The following is a 23,636-nucleotide window of genomic DNA, read 5'->3' as shown; positions in this document are numbered from 1 at the left end:
CGCGCAGGTTCCGCCTGGACTCGTCGTCATTCAGCCGCCTCGGGCCCGGCGCCGCCGCCGGCCTCTTCCGCGCCGCTGCCCCCGGCCAGGCGCCGCCCGGCCTCTCCTTTCTCCGCCCCCTCCCCCCCCCTTCCTCCTTCTCTCGCGGTGCCGCCAGCCGGCGTGAGTGACCGCCGCGCTCCCGCCCCGGTTCAGCGGCGGGCGCCGGTTGCCCTCCCCGCCCCTTCCTCCTCTTCCTTCCCCCGCCCCCCCACCCCTCCCCGCTCCGGGCTCCTCTCCCTCCGGCCGGCCGGGCCCCGGAGCGCCGCCGCCGTTGGGGTGTGAGCGGGGCCCGGCGCCGTGCCGGGCCGTCCCCTCGCCGGCGGGGCCATGGCCGCGAGCGCCAAGCGGAAGCAGGAGGAGAAGCACCTGAAGCTGCTGCGGGAGATGAGCAGCCTCCCGCCCAACCGCAAGTGCTTCGACTGCGACCAGCGCGGCCCCACCTACACCGACATGACGGTGGGCAGCTTCGTGTGCACCTCCTGCTCCGGCATCCTGTGAGTGCGGGGGGCTTTCGGGGCGGTCCCTCGGCCGGAGCCGGCCCGGCCGTCGCGGGCTGACCTCCGGCCCGGCTCGGCCTGGCCGCGGCTCCGGGGCGGCGGTGACGCGGGCCGAGTGCTCGGCGCGACGTCTCTCCCGGGGCGGCCCTTCGTGCGCCGGGCCGCGTCGGACGGCAGCCGGCGCGGGGCTGCCCGGGGAAGGCGGCCGGGAGGCTCTCTGGGAGCCGCTCGCTGAAAGTCCGCCCCGCGGGCAGCGGCTCGGTGGTTCGTGGCGGCCGCGCGTGGCCTTGGCTTTATCCCTGCTGGCGAGGAGGTGTTCTCCTGCACGCAGGGAGCGTAAGCGTTTTGCTCCGGTATTGGGGGCGGGGGAGCGGCGGCAGAACGAAGCCCTGAGCGCGCCTGAAGATGTAGGGAAGTGCTGGGAGAACGCTTCTGGGACCAGAGGAGACGCGTGGCCCAGCGGCTCGCTTTCGTGACGCGAAAGATGTGGGCAGACGATCCTGTTGTGAACGTGTGTTTTTGGCGTTGAAAAATCGTGTTTCAGTGTTAGGTCACCAGTTTGGCCTTTCATAGATGCTTGCCGTTAGTTTAAGACTACTCTATGCTGTAGCTTGGAGGATAATCTCCAGCCTTAGCAGGTTTAATAGGATTGATGAGAAAAAGTTGACTTTTCTTTTAATCTTTCATTACTTTGTGTGAACTTTATACGTAATTCTGACAAAGGAATTGGTTCTGATGAAGGAGATGATTGCATTTTTTCCTGTTCCTCATTCCTGCATGGTCCTCCTCCTCCCTTTCCCACCCTTCCTCCTCCTTGGAGTGTGTATGAAATTAAACTGGCAGAGATCAGTCAGTTCTGAATTTCAGTTTGTGTCATCAGGATGTCAGTCACATACACATAAGTTGGAGAAAAAGCCTACTGACTTCAATGTTATTGTTTGCTTAGTTAAGTCTCTTTGCTTGTTTGTGTTTCTGTGGCATTGAGCAGGATCAAAGAATTGGCCTATGTGGTATGTCAGAGGATACCTATTTTTGTTTGTAAGGTTTTGAGTTTGTAAAACATCTGTAGGAACCTGAATGAAGTCCTGTCCCTGACTAAGAAGGACTGAGTACCCCTTGTAGGTCCTTCAAGCACTCTGTGTTCTAGAACAAAGTTGCTAATTACAATAAGACTCAAAACAAAGCAAACATGTTAAGTTCTGTGCTGGATTCACATGGAACAAACTGCTTTTTATGCCACGCAGCTAGTTAGGCTTTTTTCCCCCTGCTTTGTGTAGACTTTTTGCATATAGAAAATATATTCAGGTTGGGAAGCTGAAGAGAGTTTCTTGCTTTTGACTTACACATGGCACTTAATCAGCCAGCCCTGGCTATTGTTTGCTATGCTAGCAAACTGTTATTTGTGCTGGCATGTGAAACTATTTTAAGCTACTGCACAGAGCTTATTTAATGGTTGCACATGTTCTTACTGGTTAAACTGTCAGCACAACAAAAGTGCTCAATGAGAATATTCTTCATTTTCCAGGCTTCTTAGTTTTAAGAAATGTATCACAAGTGCTGCTGAGATATTTTGTGTGGCTTTGGGAGGATTTGTTCATTCTATCTGTTGGCTGTGATGTGTGGTCCACTAATGTCCATAGTCCAATTTACAGTAACATGAAGGATATGCAATGAAACAGCAAGCGAGCAAGGGACAGCTGTCACTTGCTGTTAAGTTAGCTATCACTTGGTTGCTACTGTGCTTGAAGAAAGTAAGGCTTTTTCTGAAAGATGCTTATCAATTGGCATTTTATTAGAATATTATTATTCCAAATGTACAGTGTTTCTGTTAAAGAATGATTTTAGTTCTTATAGCTCGTAACATTGATGCTTAAAGAGAGTACAAAGGACTGTTAAGAGGACTTTTTCTACTGAAATAAAATTGTGTTCCTTTCGTATTAACATGGAAACACTTTCATGAATTGCGTATGCAGATCATACATCCTTTTTGTTAACACCTTAGAACCTAGGTAGTGGGGTATTTTTCTTGGTAATGAGACAGCATGGAGATAGAAGTCCTGCCTCACCACTAGAAACTGGTTTTTTTTGTTTGTTTGTTCTTAAACATTTCTGTTGGAACAGACCTTCAGACAACTTGTTTATTTCCAAATGTTTTTCAATGGAGAGTTCCACAGTGCAGGGAAATGACTTGGGAAGAAACCACGTAATGGCAAATGAGCGTAAAAGTCTTGCTGCTTCTGTAGTTCTTAATGGCTGCTTGCGTTCTGCCTCATAATACTTGCTTTACTGTAAGGCTATAATGTTATTATTACTTGGTCTTGCCTGTATGCTATGTGAATGACTTTCATTGCTTCCTGTTTTAATTAACTTTTTTTCCAGTCTGTTACAGGAAGTATTCTTGGAGTAAGTAGACTGTTTTTTTCAAGGGCAAAATGCCCAGTGCAAGATTAAAAGACTGATAGTTAACGAGTCTCCTTCAGAAAGGTTACTCAGTTAATTCTAATGTGTGGTTGCTAACATCAGTATCAACTTCAACAGGTGTGTTGTTCTAGATACAGTTCTAAACTTTAGAAGTCTGATATCTGAATAGGGTTTTTTGGGAGTTTTCTGAGGTGTTTTTTCAGTCTGTTCAAACCCAAAGCCTTCATGTGGGATTTGTCATTAATTTCTAGTGGTTTCTACTAACGCTTCTGTGTACAGAAAGATATCAACGCTATTTGTTACCAGACCTAGTTTTAAGAAAGCCATGACTGTAAAATGCTTCCAAGAGAGTCTGATTAGCTTGTTCGAGTGCTGCTGAACATGGCAAAGAACTAATGAGTTTAAGGTCTGCTTCTGACTTAAGTGTTGAAGGTGAATCACAGCAAGTTAGTTGCTCATTATATAGTGGGGGTCTTTTTCCATAATACGCAGGACTTAAGTTTTCCCAGCAGATTGAGTTTACCAGAGTAAAGTCCGAGCTGTACGAAATGGAGGATGCAGGAGAAAGTTCATGCGCAGCAATTTGGGTAGTGGCTTGGGATAGTGTTGAAATACCTCTGCTTGTCCCCTTGTTTAATCGCTCTTTCTATGGAAGGAAAGCTGCATAGAATCATGGAAGCAGTGCCCAATCCTGCTTTTTGGTGTTGGAAAAGAATGCAAGATGTGTAGAAATATACACATCACATCATTGTGTTTGGTAGTGATGTCTAGTGTTTTTTGGATGCCGTAGTGTATTCTGCTGATAGTGACATCCTCTCTTTGTCTTGATCACGTGCTGTTTTGACTTGTTTCTCAGCTGTCTCTTGTATGTCTTTGCTTTCAAGCAGCTCTCCTGCTCAGCTTTCTCCTAGTTATCAAAAATTAAGGTGTTTGTAAATTCTTGAATAAAAGATTACCTGTTTGACTATGAGTCCACTTCCAGTTCTGTACTCTTGATGTACCCTTGCCTGGTGGATAGCTTTTCTAAAAATCTGCTGATGATCATCTGGACTCCTCTTCTACCCTTCCCCTCCCTGGCACCACTCTTTCTCCCCCCTCCAACCTCCTGGGGAACTTTCTCATTCAGATGCTGGCACTCCTGGCTTGCAGGAAGGAGCGAGTAAGAATATTTAGAACATATTGTTACTGTGGGGAATGAAAAAGCTGTTTTATCCAATTTCTTACAGTTATTGGATGATGTGGCCTTCTGTTGGCTGGTTATAATATTCCTATTTGAAATGTTAAAACTTTCTGGCTGAGGGACTTCTGTATCAGCCAGATTGGAGTGTTTAATGGCTGATACCAGTAACAGACTAAACAATAAATCTTTGTGTAATGGCTGTGGTTTGCTGTCCCTTTCTCCAGAAGAATTCTGCAGAAATTAAAATGTCTAAATGAGCAGTGCTAGAGTGAAGGTGGTTCTGACTGTTGGCGTAGCTTCCCAGTCCCTTTTTTTCCTTATCATCATTGGAAAATGGCTCTGTGCTATGTATCTATACATTCATTCTTTTTTCTATGTGCTGGCTGGAAAGCTAGATAAATGTCTGTGCCATGGTAAATACTGTGCAGCTCAGGAAGGATTTTTTTTTAGTCCAACAAAAAGGCTAAATTAACCTTGATTGTGTACGTAAGTCTTTTGCTGTTAAAAATAAAGTGAACTTGTGAGATGATGGAAGGTCTCCAGGGAAGTCTTCATGTACCCAGAATGGTCAGTACTGCTTATATTCACTTATTGCTAATAACAATAGTGTAGAAATAACAATGAGTGTGGTGACACTGGGCTTCCAAAACTCATTTTCAGGCACATAGGAATGTAGGGTTCTGTGCAAGGACCTCGCATTTGCTTTACCTCAGTAACTTCCCTCTTCTTTGGGGATCAGATTTTGCTGGCTTAGACCTGAGATCATGTTAGAATCTGACGTAGGGTGACATTAATGGTGTTGAATAACCATCTGCCCACCATTCCTCCCATGGAAGTGCCCCTCTATCCCAACCGACAAAGCCCACTTCTAAGCATTTATAAATAGAAACTTGTGTTCCAGCCCTGTCTGGTATTCTCTGAAATGTTGCTGACATTTGTTGGAGAAGAGCACAGAAACGGCTGCTCTCCCAACAATCACAGGTTCAACATAAAAACTTGCTCTAAATTGTATTAGTATCAAACCTTTGGTGCTCATTGATGGTGTCTTAAATGTTGAATGTTTAAATCCCCAGACTTTGTGGTCTTGTGCTGCTGGCCTTAAAGCTTCCTTTGTTAGAGCACAAGTTCTAACAGTACTTGCTGGAGGACAACCTTGCTCTGTTTGCCATAGTATCCAGCTGATGAACTATCACTGACAGCATGGACCAAGTCAGTGCAGGACAGTCTCAGAACTGGAGGTTCTGGTTGCAGTGCTGTTCTGCAGGAATAATCATTTCTGAGTATGAAGCTTGTATTCATGAGCAGGATGGAAGTGTGGGATGCTGTAGCTGTGGCATGCTGGCTGCATGCAGCCTGGCAGAATGGTCATCTGACTCAGTCATCCTTCCCAAGTGCCTCTGAGGAGATGGCTGCGATCTGGATTAAGCGCTGTAGTGTCATCCTGAGGAGCTTTGCAGCACAGAAAGGAGTAACTGGTACTGCTGCACCTGTATGGGTTACAAATATATGTTTGGGGTCAATTTGAGTTTAGGCATTATTATTCTGACTAAAGGATTATAATTCATTTGTCTCCTTAAATAGGAATTAAAGTTAAATAGGAGTACTGTGATGCATTAGAACTGCGCAAAGTGCTCGCCTAATATATAAAGGAAACAAAGTAAGTATTAGGTAAATTCTTGTTTTCTATGTTTGGATAAAAAATGTCCTTAATTCCTCTTAAGGGATAACTGTACTTGGCTGTCTACCATTAAGCTTCTCCTGGAGGTATCTGAATTGCTTGTGAATCACCTGTAATTCCTGTAGGCAAGGAAGGGTAATATAGCTTAGGACTTGCAAGCCAGAGCTTTAGTACTTAGTTTTCTGTTTTGACTTCTCCTTTCTAAATCCAATAACTGGACTGTTCTAGGGAGATTCTAGTTGCTTCATGGATATAGCATGTTTGAAAGTAACTCTTGCTAGTAGTAGTAAATAATATTAAAAATGTTTTTAAGATGTTTTGATTGTAAAAATCTATGTGATTTTATCAAGAAACTGTGCACGTGTTTTGGGTTGTATTTCCATGCTGTGCAATACAGCCCCTTGAACTCTTTGGTCTAGGCTGATTTCTTTTGCACTTCCAATATGTGAGGAGGTTGTCTTAGGCTTTCTCCCACCCCTGGCCATCTTAAATGAACTTAAGAGTTATTCATGTATGATAATGCAGCTTGATCAATAACTTTGTATTTCTGACCATTAAAGTTCAGAATGTCACGTTTTATTAGATCAGTGATTCAGTGGTGTGCTCTTCCATCATGCAAGACATCAGATGCTTCTGTGCTAGGCTCTGGCCTATAGGGATGGGGCGTATTTCCCTCCTTAACAGAAGGATGTAGAAGAGATGAGTTGTCTTCTTGTACATTGCAGCCATAACTTGTAAATCCGGGCATCTTGAGCTTTATAACACAAACTTTAAAACAGGAGAGCAGTCTGCACTGGAGAGAGGTGGTGGGGTGTGTTGGAAGCCTCTAGTCAGGCTGAACACCATCTAGTACAGTGCTTTAAATGTGCTTAGTGTGGTGCTTAACAGAACTGATGGCGCACTTATGCTCTCCTAAAAGCTGTGAGAGCCCTAATAAATCAGTGTAGAGCAGGTACATGTGTTTTCCTACTTAAATATCTCGTGCCTTCTTGCTGTGATACTGAACTGTGGAGTCTAATTTTAGATGTTCAGGTTTGAAAAAAATTTGCTTTAGGCAAATAACATTCTGTGAAACTAATCTTCATAGGCCAGTAGGTTCATGTGTGACTTCTGTTTTTCCAGTACTTGTAAGTTCATGTATGTCTTGGCAAGGTACAATGAACTGTTTGTGTTTACCCAAGTGTTTTGAACAGTGAGCGTCTTAAATCTACAGTTTTTGAAGTAATGGTTAAGCTATATGTCGTGCTTAGCCTTCCTAGCAGTATCCAATTTTTCATGTGGAAATAAACTCTCTTTTTTTAAACACAAGAATCAGCATTGAAATTTTATAGTGCATGTAGACAGCAAGGTGAATTTGCATGAAAACTTTACAATAGGTTTTTTTGTTAGGCTTTTCAGTACTGAAGAAAAACTACTTTTTAAACTTATCTACAAAGATTAACTTTTTATTAATCAAGTGGGCAAACTAGGTCTATCATTTCTCGTTTGGACAGAGAACAGTGACATCATAATTAACATTCCTGGAGTAATCAGAGTTTAAACAAAACTGCTGCTCAGCTTAAATTAGTTGTCAGTGGTTTGTATTCCTAAAGGCAATCTGAACCAAACTGCCAATTAATGAATATTAAATTAAAATTTAATATTAATTAAATTAATAAATAAATAACAAATATAAGCAACAAAGCTAACTGTATCAGTTGATTTGTTAGCCATTTGCTGGCCCTGTATTACATTCCTGTAGAGCATTTCTCATCTTCTCTGGAGACGGCCTTCTTGCATGCATAGAGAGTGCAATATTTTGTGGTTATCTCGTAATTAACTTAGTGTATGTTCTTTTTAAGACAGTATCAAAAAAAAATCTAGACGTGATTAAGGTAACACGGCTGTACTACCTATTGGTGCCCCCACTGTTTGGTATATGTGGGCTGTAATGTTCTTCCTTTCATTGAACAAAACACAGTTTGATTTTAATTGCGAGTATTTGTGGGCAAAAAGCAGTACTTAGCATGTACTTAAGGAAAAAGCTTGAAGGGAAAGCATTTTCTTATACTGGCTGTGTTACTCAGCAGGATTTTTCTATGCTTGCACGTTTTGACTGAACTGGTTTTGACAGTATCAAGCTTTGGCAACAAAATTGACTTTTGGTTTCTTTTAGTCCTGCTTTGAGCAGTGTATGAATGTGAGAATGTGCCCATCTTTGTCTGAGGCAGAGCTGCTGCAGCTTTCAGCTATTTCACTGTTTTGAGAGCACAGTCGAAAACTTGACTTTCTTCTGTTGGTGTTACTTGTGGTGTTCAGAAGGAAGATGACAGACCTGTGGACAGAGGGGCAAAAAATAAGCTAGAAAAAGGTTCTGGGAGGTTAGAGCAAGAGGGAAAAAAAGTCTGAGCTGGGAAATCTAGCAGGCAGAAATCTACTCCAGTTAGAGTGGGGTCAAGTGAAAGAGCATTGGGAGGGCAAGAAAATGATGATGGAGGGACCCAAGATTGAGAGATGTAAAGGAAAAGATGAACAAGTTTGTGGAAACAGATAAAGGTTTCAAAAGAGGTATAATTGTCCTCATAAGTTTGCATGTGCAACTTTGATCTCTAAAATTCAGTTATTTGACTTTGCACTCTGAATGCAGTTTTGAGATGAGTTGGCTTCAGTTTGTAATGTTAAAAGTGATTGTGTGATGACGAATTTCCTGAATACTGACAAAATACTTCTTCATTCTTTTTTTAGACGGGGCTTGAATCCACCCCACAGAGTGAAGTCAATTTCAATGACAACTTTCACACAACAGGAAATAGAATTTCTGCAGAAACATGGAAATGAAGTAAGTATTAATTACAGAATACCAAGTGATAAGCATTTCTGATATTCAACTTTGAAATAGTAGTTAAACAAAACCTGAGGTTTTTTTTAAGTAACAAGTACTCAGGAGTCTTGAAGCTAAGCTCATTTGAAGTGATACTCCTAAGGTGCTCTTTTCACTTCAGTAGCTGATGATCAGAATGTTGTGCTATTACCTAGCCTGACCAGCCTAGGTTCACATGGTCAGATCTTAAGAGACAGGTTTTCCTCCTTTTCCTTGAGGTTAGGCACTATGCATTTATTTAAACTCTGCATGTCCAGACCTTTAGGCTGACTGCAGCAGCATCTCCTGAAAGAATCAACCATGGCAAACATGAATGAATTGCTTATAGATGTATTTCTGTGGGGTAGGTGCTAGGAAGCCTTACAATAGTTTCAATAGCCTTTTTCTTCAATTAAAATATAATGGTATTTTGAAGGCCCTTGAAGGGAGGAAGGAAAAGGAGACATTATTTCCTCTAAGGATTAGATGATCTTGTATGTTTAGAGGGACTTGTCAGCTTTGAAGAAATGAAGTTCTAGTGTACTGTCTTTATTTTACTTTTTTTAATAAATGAAAATGAAATCTGGTATAGATTGGATTGCATCTTATGGGGCTCTCTGTAGAATGTAAACCCTGGATTCCATTGTTGCTGTCCTCAATTTGTGGATGAGGTTTGCATTTCAATACTGTGCTGTAACGTTAAGAAGTTGGAGGCGACTTCTACTCCAAATATGGAAAGATTCTGTTTCACTTTGATAGGATCTGTATTCTGTTTCAGAAGAGTTATTGATTGTAGTCAGTGGAATATTGTACTAACGTGTTCTTGTAAAGCTCATCATTAGTTGAAATGCTGACACTCAACTTTTGTAAACTTAGCCTCGTTCATAACTGTCAGCTTTAAGAATGAAAATACAAGTAGCAATTTCTTTTCCTGTCCTAAGAAATAAGTGTTACTTGTTGAAATGACTTAGTTGTTAGCTGTTCAGTGGGTGATTGCTCTAGACAAAGCTGGAATGGGGTCTAAACTGCCTGACAGTACAACATTTCCTCAATATCTTTGAGTAGCTTTTTGAAATTGCTATGGTTTGTTAAAGCTGTTTAACAATGTAAATATTACAGCATGTTGTTGACTTTTTGCATAAGGAGAACAATAAAGAACCTTTTGTGGGTCTAGGTAAAGTATATAGGAGTCTCTTTCCATAAGATTAGATTGTAAAGCAGTGTTAGAGTTTACATTTTCCAAGTATAAAGGAAAACATATGAGCATATATGTATATGTATGCACAGGTCTAAAGTATGCATCCATGTATGTATTTGTATGTGTGTATATAGTTGAGGACTGCTCCAAAAGTAATGCTGCCTGTCTTACTGTATTGGCCCATGATATCAGAGGTGGATGTTGGTGGTATGGCAGTAGAGGCTGAATCTTCCTGCCAATATTTCATTACATTTTGTTGCCATGTGGCAGATGGCAGCAGAGGGATGTCTGACAGAATGATGTTGGACAATAGAAGTGCGTATGAAACAAAGGTGCAGAACTGAACTGCTCCGTGAGGAGGAAATGGTACCCACTGGCATTCATCAGCACTTGCTGAATGAGACCCAACAGTGGATGTGAGCACAGTGAGGTGGTGGGTGGTGTGTTTCAGCAGCGATGACAGCAGCAATGGGGTACCTTCGCTAGTGCAGACTTCTATGAGTGTGATGTGTGGTCTCTTGTTTCTTACTGGTGAAAGTGCGTGGCTCCTGGTGGCGACTGTGCTGAAAAACAGTGTTTTGTAGCTGAGCATTTGCTCTATCAAACAGATATTGTGTAGTTTGTATCTGTTATAGGTTCCATGGAAATAAATAGGAGGCATTACTTTCAGAGCAGCTTATATATATGTACACACATCTGTATTTGTTTTTATTTCAGTTTTTTTTTTTCCAAATCTGCTATGGCTAGAGAATGTGATGACTTTTTTCACTGATTTGAAACCAGTTGTCCTAACACGGTTGATCAGCATAGTTCCTCCTTTTCATTATAGAACTGACTACCCTGCAATTATGATTTATTTTATTCCTCATTTACTGTCAACGTAAATACACTTGAGATATCTGCAATGACATACTGTTTCAAGAAGCACATGTCTTTGTAGTATTCATTTCTGTCATTAACAAAACATTGTAATGATTTAACTGAGCTACCTCAGTAACTAAGATGTGCCTCTGTTGTCGTTAAGATTGCTTGCTGAAGTGTTACTGCTTTAAGCACCATTAGAAGTTTAAAGCCTAATTAAGCATGCTTTCAGTTCCTCATGCTGTATGTTGCAGTAGTTAAGTAGTAACTTTCTTGTATTAGTATTGACCTTAGGTAGTATTAGGTAGATGAAATTCATCTCACTTGACGAAAAACCCTCTTTTTGGTCTAGTTTGTTCATATACATAGACATCTGTGCTGATGCTATGGAATTAAACTTTTTGATCTGAACTTCTTCAGACATGAAACTGTCCAGAGTTTTAGAGATCAGTAAGAAACAAAGTACAGTCACTAAATGTTTTGAATGTTGGCAGCGCTAAGCTTTTTAGTTCTGCAACTGGAAGAAAAATGAAGTTTTTATTCCAACTTAGTGTTTTTAATGTCTGTTTTTCTATGGTGTGTAAAATACTTTTATATAGCCAGGGCCTCTGTAGTAAACTTTTCTATTTCTGGATTAATAGATCATGGTGTAGCACAGGGAATTTGTTCTCTGTTGAAAGAAAAATAGCAAGAATCACATTAAACAAACCTTCACTGAGATAAAGTCATTATTAAGGTGGTGAGTTGTTTTTGGAGGAAGTAGTTTTCCACTGTCCTTCAGGGAGTTGTTTATAAAGTCAGTGAGTCAATGTATTGTGTGAGGTTGATGTTCCCTTAAAAACAAAGGGTAAAGTTTTCTTAGTTCCTGAAATAGTAACTTTCCCCAGTTGTCACAAATTGCTGTCTTCTGTGACACACGTGGTTAAAGCTGTGCTTACTAGAAAGCTTCTCTAAAGAGACTGCATTTAGAAGAGACTATTCAGAGCAGCTTCTCTTAAAACATGAGATACTACTTCCTTCCCTGTATATTCATTGAGAATCTTCCTAGTGAAGTTAACTTTTGGCTGAGTTTTTACTACTTTGGGTTCAAAGCCAAACCTTGCTGTACTTGGAGAGATGTGTATTTTGGTGGTGCTTATTCATCTGTAGGTAGACACCCAGACTCTGGTTTTACTAACGTTGCAGTGCGCTCACTTGTATGGCGAGAATGGAGGTGTCTTCAAGCTGATATTCCTCGTGTGCCTTCTGAAGTCGTTTTGAAGGACGAAGACAATTCTGTTTGTCTGTGTAGGATTTTTTCTCCTTTTCATGAAGAGCAGTATAGAAGGTATTTTAATACCTCATGGTAGGTTTGCTAAGGAGTGTGTGGTGTGGAGACTCACTTTGTTACGAGCGTTCAAGGAGAGCTGATGCTTATTAGACCTCTGATTCAGTAAAGCAGTGTTAGTGGGAAGCGAACTTGCTGCTTGTGGTATACAGCCGTGGTACTCATCTCATTAATGTTGCAGTTGTGAATATCTGTACAGCAGCTTCCTACCACATATGAAAAATAGTAATAGGAGGCAAAGTGTTGCAGTGATATAATGATATCACTATATGTGATAGTTAATTTTTCTGTTTTTGACATCTGCCAGATACTTTTTCTCAATAGCTTGTTCTAACCTAGTAATGCTGGCAAATGACTTTGTTCTTCTATTTGGAAAAACTGTTTTGCTCTGGGATGGATGCTCACCTGAGTTACTGAGCAGAATGCTGTGCAGGTGTGCTCGGCTGCCTGAAATTAGTTTAACAGTGCTTAAGTATGCTTTCCTGTGACTCTTACTTAATGGTACCTGCTGCCCAGGTTTAGATTGGGGTAGAGCTAATTTACTTCATGGTAGCTGATATGATGCAAGTGTTTGTTTCCTGTTTCCTGCTCTGTAGATTCCAGGAGGATCTGGAACTCCAGAACTGGTAGCAGTATGGGCCTGGTTCAAAGCTAGTCTTCGGGCTGAACAAAATGCTGCCCTAGAATTTTCTTGACTGTGGAAAGTAGCTGAGAAACTAGGAGTGGAAAGAATAGTAACAAGCTGGCCCTGATGAGTCCTGACAGCATGAGCTGTGCAGTCAGGTGTCCTTGTGGTGTATCCCTGGTTCTGTTAATACGATATAGAGATGGATGAGCTGATTGCATGTGGAACAATGTCTTTGTTAGCAGGATTTGCTAGCATGGACTGTGCTGATGAAAGCAGCTGTAGCTTTTGGACCCAAACTGTCTTTGAAATCTGTGTACTGACAGTATAAAATTCCTTTAACCTACAGAGATTAATGAATAATATTGACATTAGAAATGCTGAACTACTAAACAAAGCTATAACTTGCTTACATAAGGGAACTGTTTCCAAATCTTTCTTCCTGTGGTGAGTGTTATGTTTCGGAACATAGTTCTGGTGTATAGTAATCTGTAGTTATTTGCACTGTCAGCATTACATTGGGTGCACAATGCGATATTTTGTTGGGGGGAGGGAGAGATCTAATTTTGTGTTTACCAGACTGCTGAAAGGTAATATCTCATTAGAGCTTTTTAAACAAGTCTGACACAGGTAGTCTTCCCATGCAGTGGGTTGTCTGGGTCTAAACAAGAAGTGCTTTGTTGCTGTAGGTCTAACAGTGTGTGTTTTCTACTTAAAGTATAGCTTCTCCCAGCAGAAGTACGTCTCTTACTATAATTTATCCTTGCCATGTTGCCTTTTACTGCATAGCAGGGCCTAACTGAATCTGTACGATTCCTAACTAGCATAGCTAGGCTAACAGGAATTTAAGTGTGGTGGCTCAATGTGTTGTGTAAGCAGAAGGCCTTTGTTTCTCCCATATCTGCCTTCCCACACACACAGGAGATCTATATCAGTGAAATAGTTATGACATGGTGAAATGTTTGGTGGTTGAAATACATAGCACTAAAACAGAAGTAGCTGAACTCTGAAATTCTCAGGCTTTCTGCAGAATCGAGTGGATACAGCTGTTTTCTCTGTGAGCAGTTTTTAGTACGTCTTTCCCTCCCCACCACATGAATCTATAGTTATCCTCCCATCACCACCAAATGCAACTATCCAAACCTAGAAGCAGATAAATTGGTATGCTTTGAGCCCTGTCTGGAACTCCTAAAAGTAAGAAATAAAGTAGGAGGCTGGGTTTTAAACCAGAAGCCTTTCTGGTCAGCTTGGTTTTGCAAAATACCAGGTACACAGTGAGTAGTGTCAGTTCTTTAGTCCGCTGTGCAGAAGCTGAAAACAAAGGCAGTCCCTCAAACTGTGGGACTATAAAAGGTGTATAGGAAAGAAGGTGGGTAAATGCATTTATTCTAGGAAAGAGTTTATCCCTGAAATAGAAAAGTTGTTGAGTATAGACACAAAGAAACAAAACCAATGGATTGTAGAGTTCTTGGAGTTGGAAGGGACCATACTGTATATGCATTTGGCCCAGTTTTTCCTTTTTGTGATAAGTTATGTCAGCTTGCAGTTTCTGCCTTTCTACCTCCAGGGTTTTTATCTAGGTCAGGGTGAGTAGGTTGAAGCTGGTTGTGATTCTCTTATTGCTGCATGCTGTACTTGCTGATCTAATTCTGCACTTTCCAGTATCTAGTTGCCAAATGTCTAATGACATCCCTTACAGGTCTGGAGCTTGTTGGCAGAGAACAGATGCTGTTCTTCCCAAACCAGTTGTAAGTGTCCTCACAAACTTTAAAATCACACTAGGATAGCTATTCTGAGTCTTGGTTTCTTCTAATTATTGTCACTTAACAAGGTTTGCTCAACTTTGCTTTATCTTGTTATTTTGCAGCTCTTATGATATTCACTGAGAAGTAGAGGCAAGAAAAACTTCAAGTATTCCATCTGTCAACCTTTCAACAAACTGGACTTTCACATACTGCATGCACTTATTCATTGTGACTTCAGCATGTCTTTTTTTTCTTGCTGCATTGGTGACCCAGTGGGACATGAACTAATTATACTTTTCAGGGACAGTGGACAATGATTATGGATTGTTGGATATGTTCCACTGTTTCTAGGGGATCCCATGTAACTTGAATGTTTACTCTTGGCTCTCACTTGCCAGACTCTTCTCATCTAAGAAGAGCATATTGTTTAATAGAGCTTTGGTTATCAAAAGGAGGAGTATAGCACAGCTTTTAGTGGATGTACAGAGCTTTTGAGCAGAAGCTTTAATTTGTGCTGCTGTTCTGAAAAGAGCAATATTACTGTTAAATGGCTGAACCAGGGCTAGCTCAAGAAAATGAATAAGTAGAAGGATTTCAGGAAGCCTTAGCATTTCAGATCTGGTACCTCAATAGAGAAGTTGTGCAACTTTGTGATGGATTTGGTTACTTCATATACTACAGTCTGAGAAAGAAAAGAGGAGGTAATTCTGTGAGAATAGAGCTTAAGATGTATCTTGAAACTTGGGCAGTAGCATTTTCCTATTTAGTCCTTCAATGCTGATTCAGGTATGAGGTAGTTAGGTGTTTATTTAAAAAATATGTGATCTTCAAGGAATTTGGGTTTGATATCCCAAAGCACATAAATAGTTTTTTTTAATATTCTCTCTTTTTTTCTTATAGTAAGTTAATATTCAAAATCTTCAACAGAACATCTAAACCCGTAAAGCATGTTTTTGAGAAGCTTTCTGTGCCCTCTGCCATCTTTTTGCACCTATTCTTTTTTTTTTTTCCATGTGCTGGAGGTAATGCCTGAGCACAAGTCAGCACCTGCTGTGAGTGACTGTGTGCTAATTTGTCCAGGTGTCCTGAGGCAACTCAGGCCAGATGGAACATAGAACTGGAGCTCATACTGGAGTGTTCTCAAGTGAAGTTGCTGATCAGATTTTCTGCTTTTTTTTTTTTTTTTTAAATGATTAATCTTGTAGTATCTCAAGTGCTGTCAAATTCATGTAGAGATTTAAAAAACTGGTAAGTGGGGAGTGATAGGATACCCTAGATGTAAGTGCTGAATACCCCACCACAGCTAAACTTCAAATAATGTAACATTAATTTTAAAAAGCACACTTCCTTGAGCTTTCCTATAAGACTAATACTTAAATAGCTTAGAAACAGTAAAATCTGGTCAATAAAACTGCATTGCACCGGCTATTGTATTAGTAACTTCTTAGCTTAATATGATAGAAAGGTGACTATTTCAAATTACAGCATTAATAAGTTCTGTCTCTGACTACAATTAATATTTCCTTGAGATGAAATCAAACTTGGAAATTATAACAATACTGTGCAGCTTTCCACTTTTTTTTTTTTTTTTTGGTAGATAGCTGACCATGGTCTGTTACAGCTTGCTTGAAGCATAATCAATGTGTTATTGTGGATCCCTGTCGAGTCAGATGATAGTAACAAAAGTATAGCTAGAAAGAGCATACAGGTCACTAGCAAGCAAGCAAAGACAACAGGCCTTTTATTGTGCTCGCTTCCAATGGCTGCTGATGTTCAAAGCGTTGGGTGGTACTTCATACAGAAATAGACATAACTGTGTCTTTTATTAGTTTCTCATGTGATACTAAAGCTTTATTTAAAAAAAAAAAAAGGCTTTCTAAAAAGACACATTTGTATTTAAGATTTCCAGCCCATTTTATTTACTCTCTACAAATCCTTTATATAAAGAAATTAAGGTGTGTGAAAGTTCAACGGTAGTAGAAATATTAGTGAAAACTGTTGAATAAATGAGCACTGCTTGCTGCAGCATGTGAGACTAAATGTGGGTTTTTCTGCTTGGGTGCTATGTGTTGTGGTATTCCCCTCTAACACAAGTATTAGAAATACTCTTCTCCTTGCTTCTGGTGACAGAGAGCCAATAAAGGGTGCCCACCAGGTTTAATTAGTTGTTAGAATGACTTAAGGCATATTCAGTTACTGCTTTTGTGTTAAAGTGCTTAGAAATTAGTTGCTCCAGGAAATGTTTTTGGAAGCTTGAAGGTTCAACATGCAAGAAACAACTCCCTCAAGAAGCTTGCATCAAGTATTTTAAACCAGCAGTGTATTTGGACAGTGCAGTCCTCCTTGTATAGTCCTACAGTTATTTGTATACATATAACTGTTGCCTCCTCTGGCTGTGTAGCTGGTAATGACCCAAAGTTGTAAAGGATCTCTCTTTCTCCTAGAAGTAGCCAGTATTGCTCAGGGGGTAGTTGAGGCAGTATTCTTCCACCCTCTGAATATTCAGGCACTTCAGGGTGGAGATGAGGCAGAAGAGGAACTTAAAAAATGAAAGCAAACAACAACAACAAAAAACCCCGTGGTTTGAATTTGAGTTGATCTCACAGTGAGTTTCCTTGCTACTAGTGGCATGTAACATGGCAATTATGATAAATTTCTTGGATCTGATTTTGGTGTAGTAGAAGAAATGGGAAGAATTCAGCAGCCTGAAATGGGTAGGGAGCAACACCTCTTTTGCTCATTATCTTATTTTAGGCTGGATGCACACTGCTGTTCAGTGTACAGCCCTTTGTATGAGTCGCAGGATAAAGCAGGGGCTTGTCCAAAATTAGGTACAGCTCTTTCCATCTGTGCTTCTGGATGTTCCTTGAAATGTTGAAACTGGGACTGGGGAAGGGACTAGGGGACACAGCAACTGTGTGAGTTCCAGTACACCAATTCCTGCTGTATCTTTCCAGGAACAGGATTTTTCTGCTCCTAGCAGTCAGCTGGCTGCTAGTTGGTACAGTTGTACAAATGTAAACGTGAAAATGCTACTGCTGGCCCACATCAGAGCATCATCTACAGATTTCTGAAGCTAGACCTGTAAATGTGTTCCGTTTGTGTACTTTGTCAGTGGAATTAATGCTTAGATGGACTGAAGGATTGTTGCTGTGTAAAATAGTGTTTCATGCTTCTAGCTGTTATTTTAGGCCAGGCTTTTGAGTTTAACCAAGTCTGTGGTTTGTAACCTATTCATATGAAGAAGTATTACACAGTTACCTTTGGTTTCATTTCATCTATTACCAGATGGTAAATGATGACTGTTTCTTTGCAAACTCTGAACAGTATATTAAACTTAGTTCTTTGAAATATAGTTGTTAAATGAGTACTGTATAACTGATGAACTTATTTTGAAATAGAGGCTACTAATGTTATTTTTAGATGAGTATTTGAATCATTAACTTAGCTGTCCTTTGATTCTTAAATGTTTCCCATTGCTTGCCCTTATCCAGTAAACAATGGAGTATTAGATTTAATCAAGCTGAATGAAATTGAGACGTCAAATGTGAAATATGTACTAATGCTGTCTGTCTAGTCCAGATAAATCTTTGAAATGACTGATCAAATTTGATGGCCAGTGTTTCCAAAGATAAGTTGCTCCAATTTGAGTGAAGTTGCACCCTCTCACCCTTACCTTCCCTCTACTCCTCCCCCCCCCCCCCCCCACCCAACCAGAGTTAGTGCCTGTATTGGGAAAGTGATGTAGTGAAAGTAGCACAGCTGATGCCTTTTTTGACAGCTTTCAAGGCAGTCAGTCTGTGCAGCTTCTATACTTGTTAGAGTACATGCTTCCTCTGAAGGTCATTGGAGATGATGCTGAAGGCCTGATGCTATTGCAAGGATGGAAGAGAGCAGTTGTAGGAGGCTTAGAGGGATGGCCAGAATGATTTCAGAAATGGTGTGGGAAGAAAGGTGTGCATCGTAAGTCTTTTGACTCTGCTTCTCTGGAAGAAATCTCATCTCAAATGGCAGTGTCTGTTTCTAGGGGTTAGCTAATGTCTGGTATGCTGTTCAGATGTAAGTTCCGGTTACCTATGGAGTGTTTGTAAGTGCTGATTTTTAACAGTACAAAAACTTCTGTGTCTTTTGGTTTCAAGAACAGTCACCTTTCCTTTTTGTCAGGAATTCAAGCTGAAACGTATTTTGCAGTTGGTTTGAATCTTTCTAACTCACAACTGGAATTAAAAAATGAAATCAAAGAAAAAGTAGTTTTTTCCCTCTTCTCTAATAGATGGCCTCTTAAAAATATTTAATACCAAAATGATATTTAAAGTTTAGAGAAAGGTAAGACTGTTTAAAAATAAAATGAAATAAAAATCTTATATCCAGACAGTATCTTAAATAGTAAAATCAGAATATTTTAAAGCTTCTGTCTGGGACTTCATGATATAACATAAACTGCTTCAACAGATTCCAAACTGTGAAGTACAAGTAATGCTGTGTAGAGAAATAAGTGAAACAGAAGGGCTAAAGTTCATCATAAGAAGCATTCAGATGGAGGGACGATTTTATTAAAACATATTGCAAATACTTTGTGAAAGCAATGTTTTCCAGTGAAATTGGATGTTAGGATTCTCTTGCCCTGCAGAGACAGATGGTCTTTCGATTTCAAGTATTTAGACCAGAACGTGCTGCACCAGAAGCTTGATCTGGAACAAAAACTGTGCAGCCACACGCTTTCTAATGCTTTGACTGCATTAGCAATCGTAAACTTCAATAGGTTTTGAACTAAGATATTTTCTGTTATTAACCAGTCATCTTTATTTTTAATCTTCAAAGGTGTGCAAACAGATTTGGCTAGGCCTATTTGATGATAGATCATCAGCAATTCCAGACTTCAGGGATCCACAGAAAGTTAAGGAGTTTCTACAGGAAAAATATGAGAAGAAAAGATGGTAAGATAGCTTTGCAATTTACAGTGTTTGCTTCTGACAAGAAGTAAATATTGACTGTTATTCTTGAGTGTGCTTTCCCTTTTGTGTGTTCTTTAGACTAGATTGCACAACTCTAAGGGTAAAATGCTTTATTGAACTTTTATTCATATATCCTAAGGAAAGCACAAGAGGGGAAAAAAGTATTTAAAGAACTTTCTCAGTGTGTAGTTCATATTGATGACATTATCTTAAGCCATTTCTATTTCAACAGCCCTGTAAGGTAGGAGTCATGCAGGCTTTTCTTAAGAGATAGAAGGTGTGGGTGGTTTGTATTCCAAACAAAATAAGTTTAAAAATGAATGACTTGGCATTCTAGTCCATAAGAAAAATTGTGACATTTAGCTCGGGCATTTTGCAAACTACTGATGGTTTGTTGTTTGGTTAGTGGTTAGAACAGCAAAGCTGAGATCTACCAGTTTTCACGCCTGAGCCTGGTGGATGTTTGACAGAACTTTTCATGCTAAACTTGTAAAAACAATTGTTCCTTTGGATGTAGGTATGTTCCTCCAGAGCAAGCAAAGGTTGTGGCATCAGTCCATGCATCCATATCGGGGTCTTCTGCTAGTAGTACAAGCAGCACGCCTGAGGTGAAGCCCCTCAAATCTCTCTTGGGAGAAGCTGCACCTGCACTGCACTTAAACAAGGGCACACCTAGCCAGGTGAGTAACAAAAGGACAGAACTGTTCAGTAGTATATCTCTTTCTTGTTCAGTGCCATAGGAGTAGCTTTTATATTATAACCATTTAAGCTTATTTTATGTGGTTTCTTGAAGCATATAGTTGTTTACAGATCGGGTTCTAAATTTAAAGTTGTTTCTATAGGAATAAAAATGATTTTTTTCATGATTATTTTCAAAACGCAGATTTTTTTTTGAGTGACTGGCAAGTCTAATTACAATTGTCTTTAGCTTAAATATGTCAATATGCTGAATCTAGTGCATTGTATTTCAAGTATTTTTTTTGCTTTAAGAAACAAAATGGCTGACATTCATTCATTTCATGGTTAAGAGCACATATGTGAGAAACATGCATGTTCATTATTACTTTCTCTGTATTCTGTGGCTGTCTTACCAAGTGTTGTTTAGAAAGCCTCTGTATGCTGTTGTATAAAGCCAAACAACACTATGTACATACTTTAAAGAAAAGATGTCTTTTGAAAAAATGTTTTTACCTTTAGGGTGCAGACAGTTCTTCAGCAGACCTTTTACAGACTCACAGTGGAAATTTGGAGCTTGCAGCCTTCCTATGATGTTCCTCAGTATTTTCCTCGCGCTGAATTCTGAAAACTTCTTCAGAATGCAGTGAATAACTATTTTCTAACTTGTAAAATAAAGTTCTATTGCTCATATTTGAACAGTGTTTACAGTTGGAAATGCATAATTTTGACACTGCCGCTTTTAAGCTGCTAATTTCTCCTTGTATGATACTTTAATCCAGAAGTCTGCTGCAGAGTTCACTTAAAAGCTGCCATAGTATTGTAAAGTAACATCTTCCTCCTACTGCAAGAGAAAGGCTTGTGCTGTATGCAGCACCTTGAACTTCAAGAATAAATGACTTAAATAAGCTTAGTGTGTCCTCTTTTTAGCATTTTGTAAAAGCCAATTTGGTAAAACATCAGTTTGGTTTTAGCTAATTTGGATGTTGTTTGTAGTCTCCTGTTGTAGGCCGGTCTCAAGGACAGCAGCAACAAGAAAAGAAACAATTTGACCTTCTCAGTGACCTTGGCTCAGATATCTTTGCTGCTCCTGCTCCTCAGTCAACTGCAACAGCAAATTTTGCTAATTTTGCACACTTTAACAGTCATACAGGTAAGTGTTCTGAGCAACACATCCCTTTTTTGTATGTATAAAATGTAGTTTTAATTTTTGATTACTCTGGATTCTACTTTTTCACAAGCTATATCTAATTTCTGTGCTTTGAGAGTGTTTTATTGATTACATTTAAATCTTTCTATATGGAAATAGAAGACACAAATACTGGTAATCCTGTTATTTTTTTTGGAGTGGGAGTTGCTGTAGCTATTTTCTATGATATGTATGATTAGAACGTTTTCTGCCTACTGACAGAACTTTAAATTCTTTGGAGGAGAAAGGATGAGTAACAGAATGTAGAAAGAAGCTGATATTAGACCTTTAATTTTCTTTTCGAAAAGTATTAGGGCAGTCATGGAAAGAAAGCAAATCGAAAGACTAAGAGATCAAATGCATTGGCAATATCTGTCAATTTGTTACAGGAAAAACAAAGGCACTCTCAGTTTAAAAAATGATTTCCCCCATCTCCCCCACCTTGTGTTTCTATTTGAAAACTGAATAAAACCTGTATGTGTAGTATTCTCTTCTTTCAGGGAGAGTAAACAAGTCTTGAGCACGTCTTCACTGGGTGAAGTAGGCTCTTATTCTTTAAGAATGTCTTCAGTAAAATATATTGAGCCCTCAGGGTGTATTTTCAGCCAAATATCTCGAGTCATAGCAGTCTATCCTAAATAAAAAGCTGATTCTGCAGTCACTGAAGTATGTTGTTGTGAACTTGCTTTGTAATTGTGGGAAAGTACCTTTACTTGCCTGGCCTGAATGAGCTTTTCATCTAGTTTTTCTGAGAGAAAGTAATGCTGCTAAGCCAACAAGAAAAAGAGAGAATTCTCAGAAACCTAAAACTGTTAACAGCTGAAAGGAAGAGTGAGTAGGGGGGCTTCAGTCATACACCTGAAGAATTGAGCAAAGCATCCAAGACTTGCTCAAAATTAACTTTCAAAAAATGATACGTAATTAGTTGAATTCAGTAATAAAGAGCAGGAAATTGTTGCAGTGTGTTTTGTGAAATCCTTACCATAAGATTTCATGTTAATCACTGTTTTGAAGGTGTATTTAAGTGGGGAAAACTTGTGCTGACTGGTCAATATTGTACATTTCTACTGTTGACACTTAACTATTCTCAAATTTGCACTGAATTAATCTGTATTGACGTATACCTTGAACAGGACTTCCACATTCTAGAAGCCACATGTGTTAGGTATATTTCAGTACAGTGTTCCAAATCTAGGTAAAACTGCTGTATCTCTTCTAGTCCATTTTTGAATGGGTAAAAGAACAGTATAAATGCTCTAGAATAAATATAGCATTAAGATTGGGTTAATTTCTTGTCAAAGTGTGTGCTGAAAAATCAAAATTCTGAGTAATGTCCAGATGTCATGACTGATTTTCTGTTTCAGTTATTACATTGTGATCTTTCCCATGACTCCTACAGAAAGTTTTAGAACCCCAAACAGATTCAAGTAAATAATTTCTAGAACACAAAATCTGAGTAATAATGTAATTTACTGGTTTTGCAATTGAAGCACGACTAAGTGTAGCAGCTGACAGGAAAATGGTTAAAAAAAAAAAAACTGTGCTGTGATTTGTGAAGCCTAATGTGAAGCTTAAAGGTAGTACAGAAAGTGTCACTTCTGGTATGGCACTCTTTTTCCCAAATTATTCTAATGTATGTGGCTCAGGATACGGTTTCGCATGGAGAGGAAAACGTGCTGACTTCATGTGAATTTCCTGTATTTAAGTCCCATAGTTTCTGCAAAACGATGAGTTTTTGTAAAGGTGATGGTAGCCATCTCTTTACAGTAACTGTTCTTTGTAGCTTCATACCGGTAAGAGTGTCAAAAAGGGACTCAACATTTTGGCCTACAAACTAATAGACTGGAGTGTTGTCTGCACAAGTGATTTTAAGTAGGTTTGACACAGGATAACTCTGTCGCTAACAACAGAGGAGACTTTATTTGGAAAAAAGAACGACACAGTTACTGCCTTCTTGAGAACTGTTTTTCAGTTTTGTAATTGTTTCCTTTACACTAGGATTTTTTCGAATACTTCCTACCTTTTATTCCATACTGGGTAGTGCAAACATCATGAAGAATCTGAACTGTGGGTGTAGCTTGTATTTTCATGTCAAATTGGAGATAGGTGTGGCCAGCAAGTTTTTGTACTGTTTTATTGATTTATAATCACAATAGCAGTTGTGAGTCTGTGCTGACTTACAGTCTGCTCATGTTCCTGAACTTAGTATTGTTCTGGGTGGAGAGCTTTTGGGTGGAGTGCTTAGGATGGATGGTCAATTTGAAAACTTAAAAACATGATTTACAAATTATTCCAGTACAGGAAATTCCAAGTCTTACCCAGTCTTTACCTTTGTGCCTCTTCAGCACAGATTTAAACATTACCACATGAAAGAGAGCAAGATCAACATCAGAATGTTCTGCAG

General features: G+C 39.7%; 1 protein-coding gene across 8 annotated transcripts in view; it reads left to right on the top strand.

The window, feature by feature from the left end:
* The first annotated feature begins 261 nt into the window (after positions 1-261).
* Positions 262-23,636, top strand: part of AGFG1 (ArfGAP with FG repeats 1) — a 36,521-nt gene continuing 13,146 nt past the window's right edge. For 3 of the 8 annotated variants that reach the window (XM_048954397.1, XM_048954395.1, XM_048954394.1), the window contains exons 1-5: positions 263-536; positions 8,543-8,636; positions 19,235-19,350; positions 19,886-20,048; positions 21,040-21,196. In XM_048954397.1, coding sequence (XP_048810354.1) covers positions 370-536; positions 8,543-8,636; positions 19,235-19,350; positions 19,886-20,048; positions 21,040-21,196 — 697 coding nt within the window. In that variant the 5' untranslated portion in view covers positions 263-369. Of the gene's footprint in view, positions 537-8,542; positions 8,637-19,234; positions 19,351-19,885; positions 20,049-21,039; positions 21,197-23,636 lie in introns of all 8 variants that reach the window. The other 5 variants (XM_048954401.1, XM_048954396.1, XM_048954400.1 and 2 more) reach the window with 4 other exon arrangements.

The sequence above is a fragment of the Lagopus muta genome, chromosome 9, assembly GCF_023343835.1.
Source record: "Lagopus muta isolate bLagMut1 chromosome 9, bLagMut1 primary, whole genome shotgun sequence".
Taxonomy (NCBI): Eukaryota; Metazoa; Chordata; class Aves; order Galliformes; family Phasianidae; genus Lagopus; species Lagopus muta.
The sequence above is the reverse complement of the archived record's forward strand: the minus strand, read 5'-3'. Positions and strand labels throughout refer to the sequence as shown.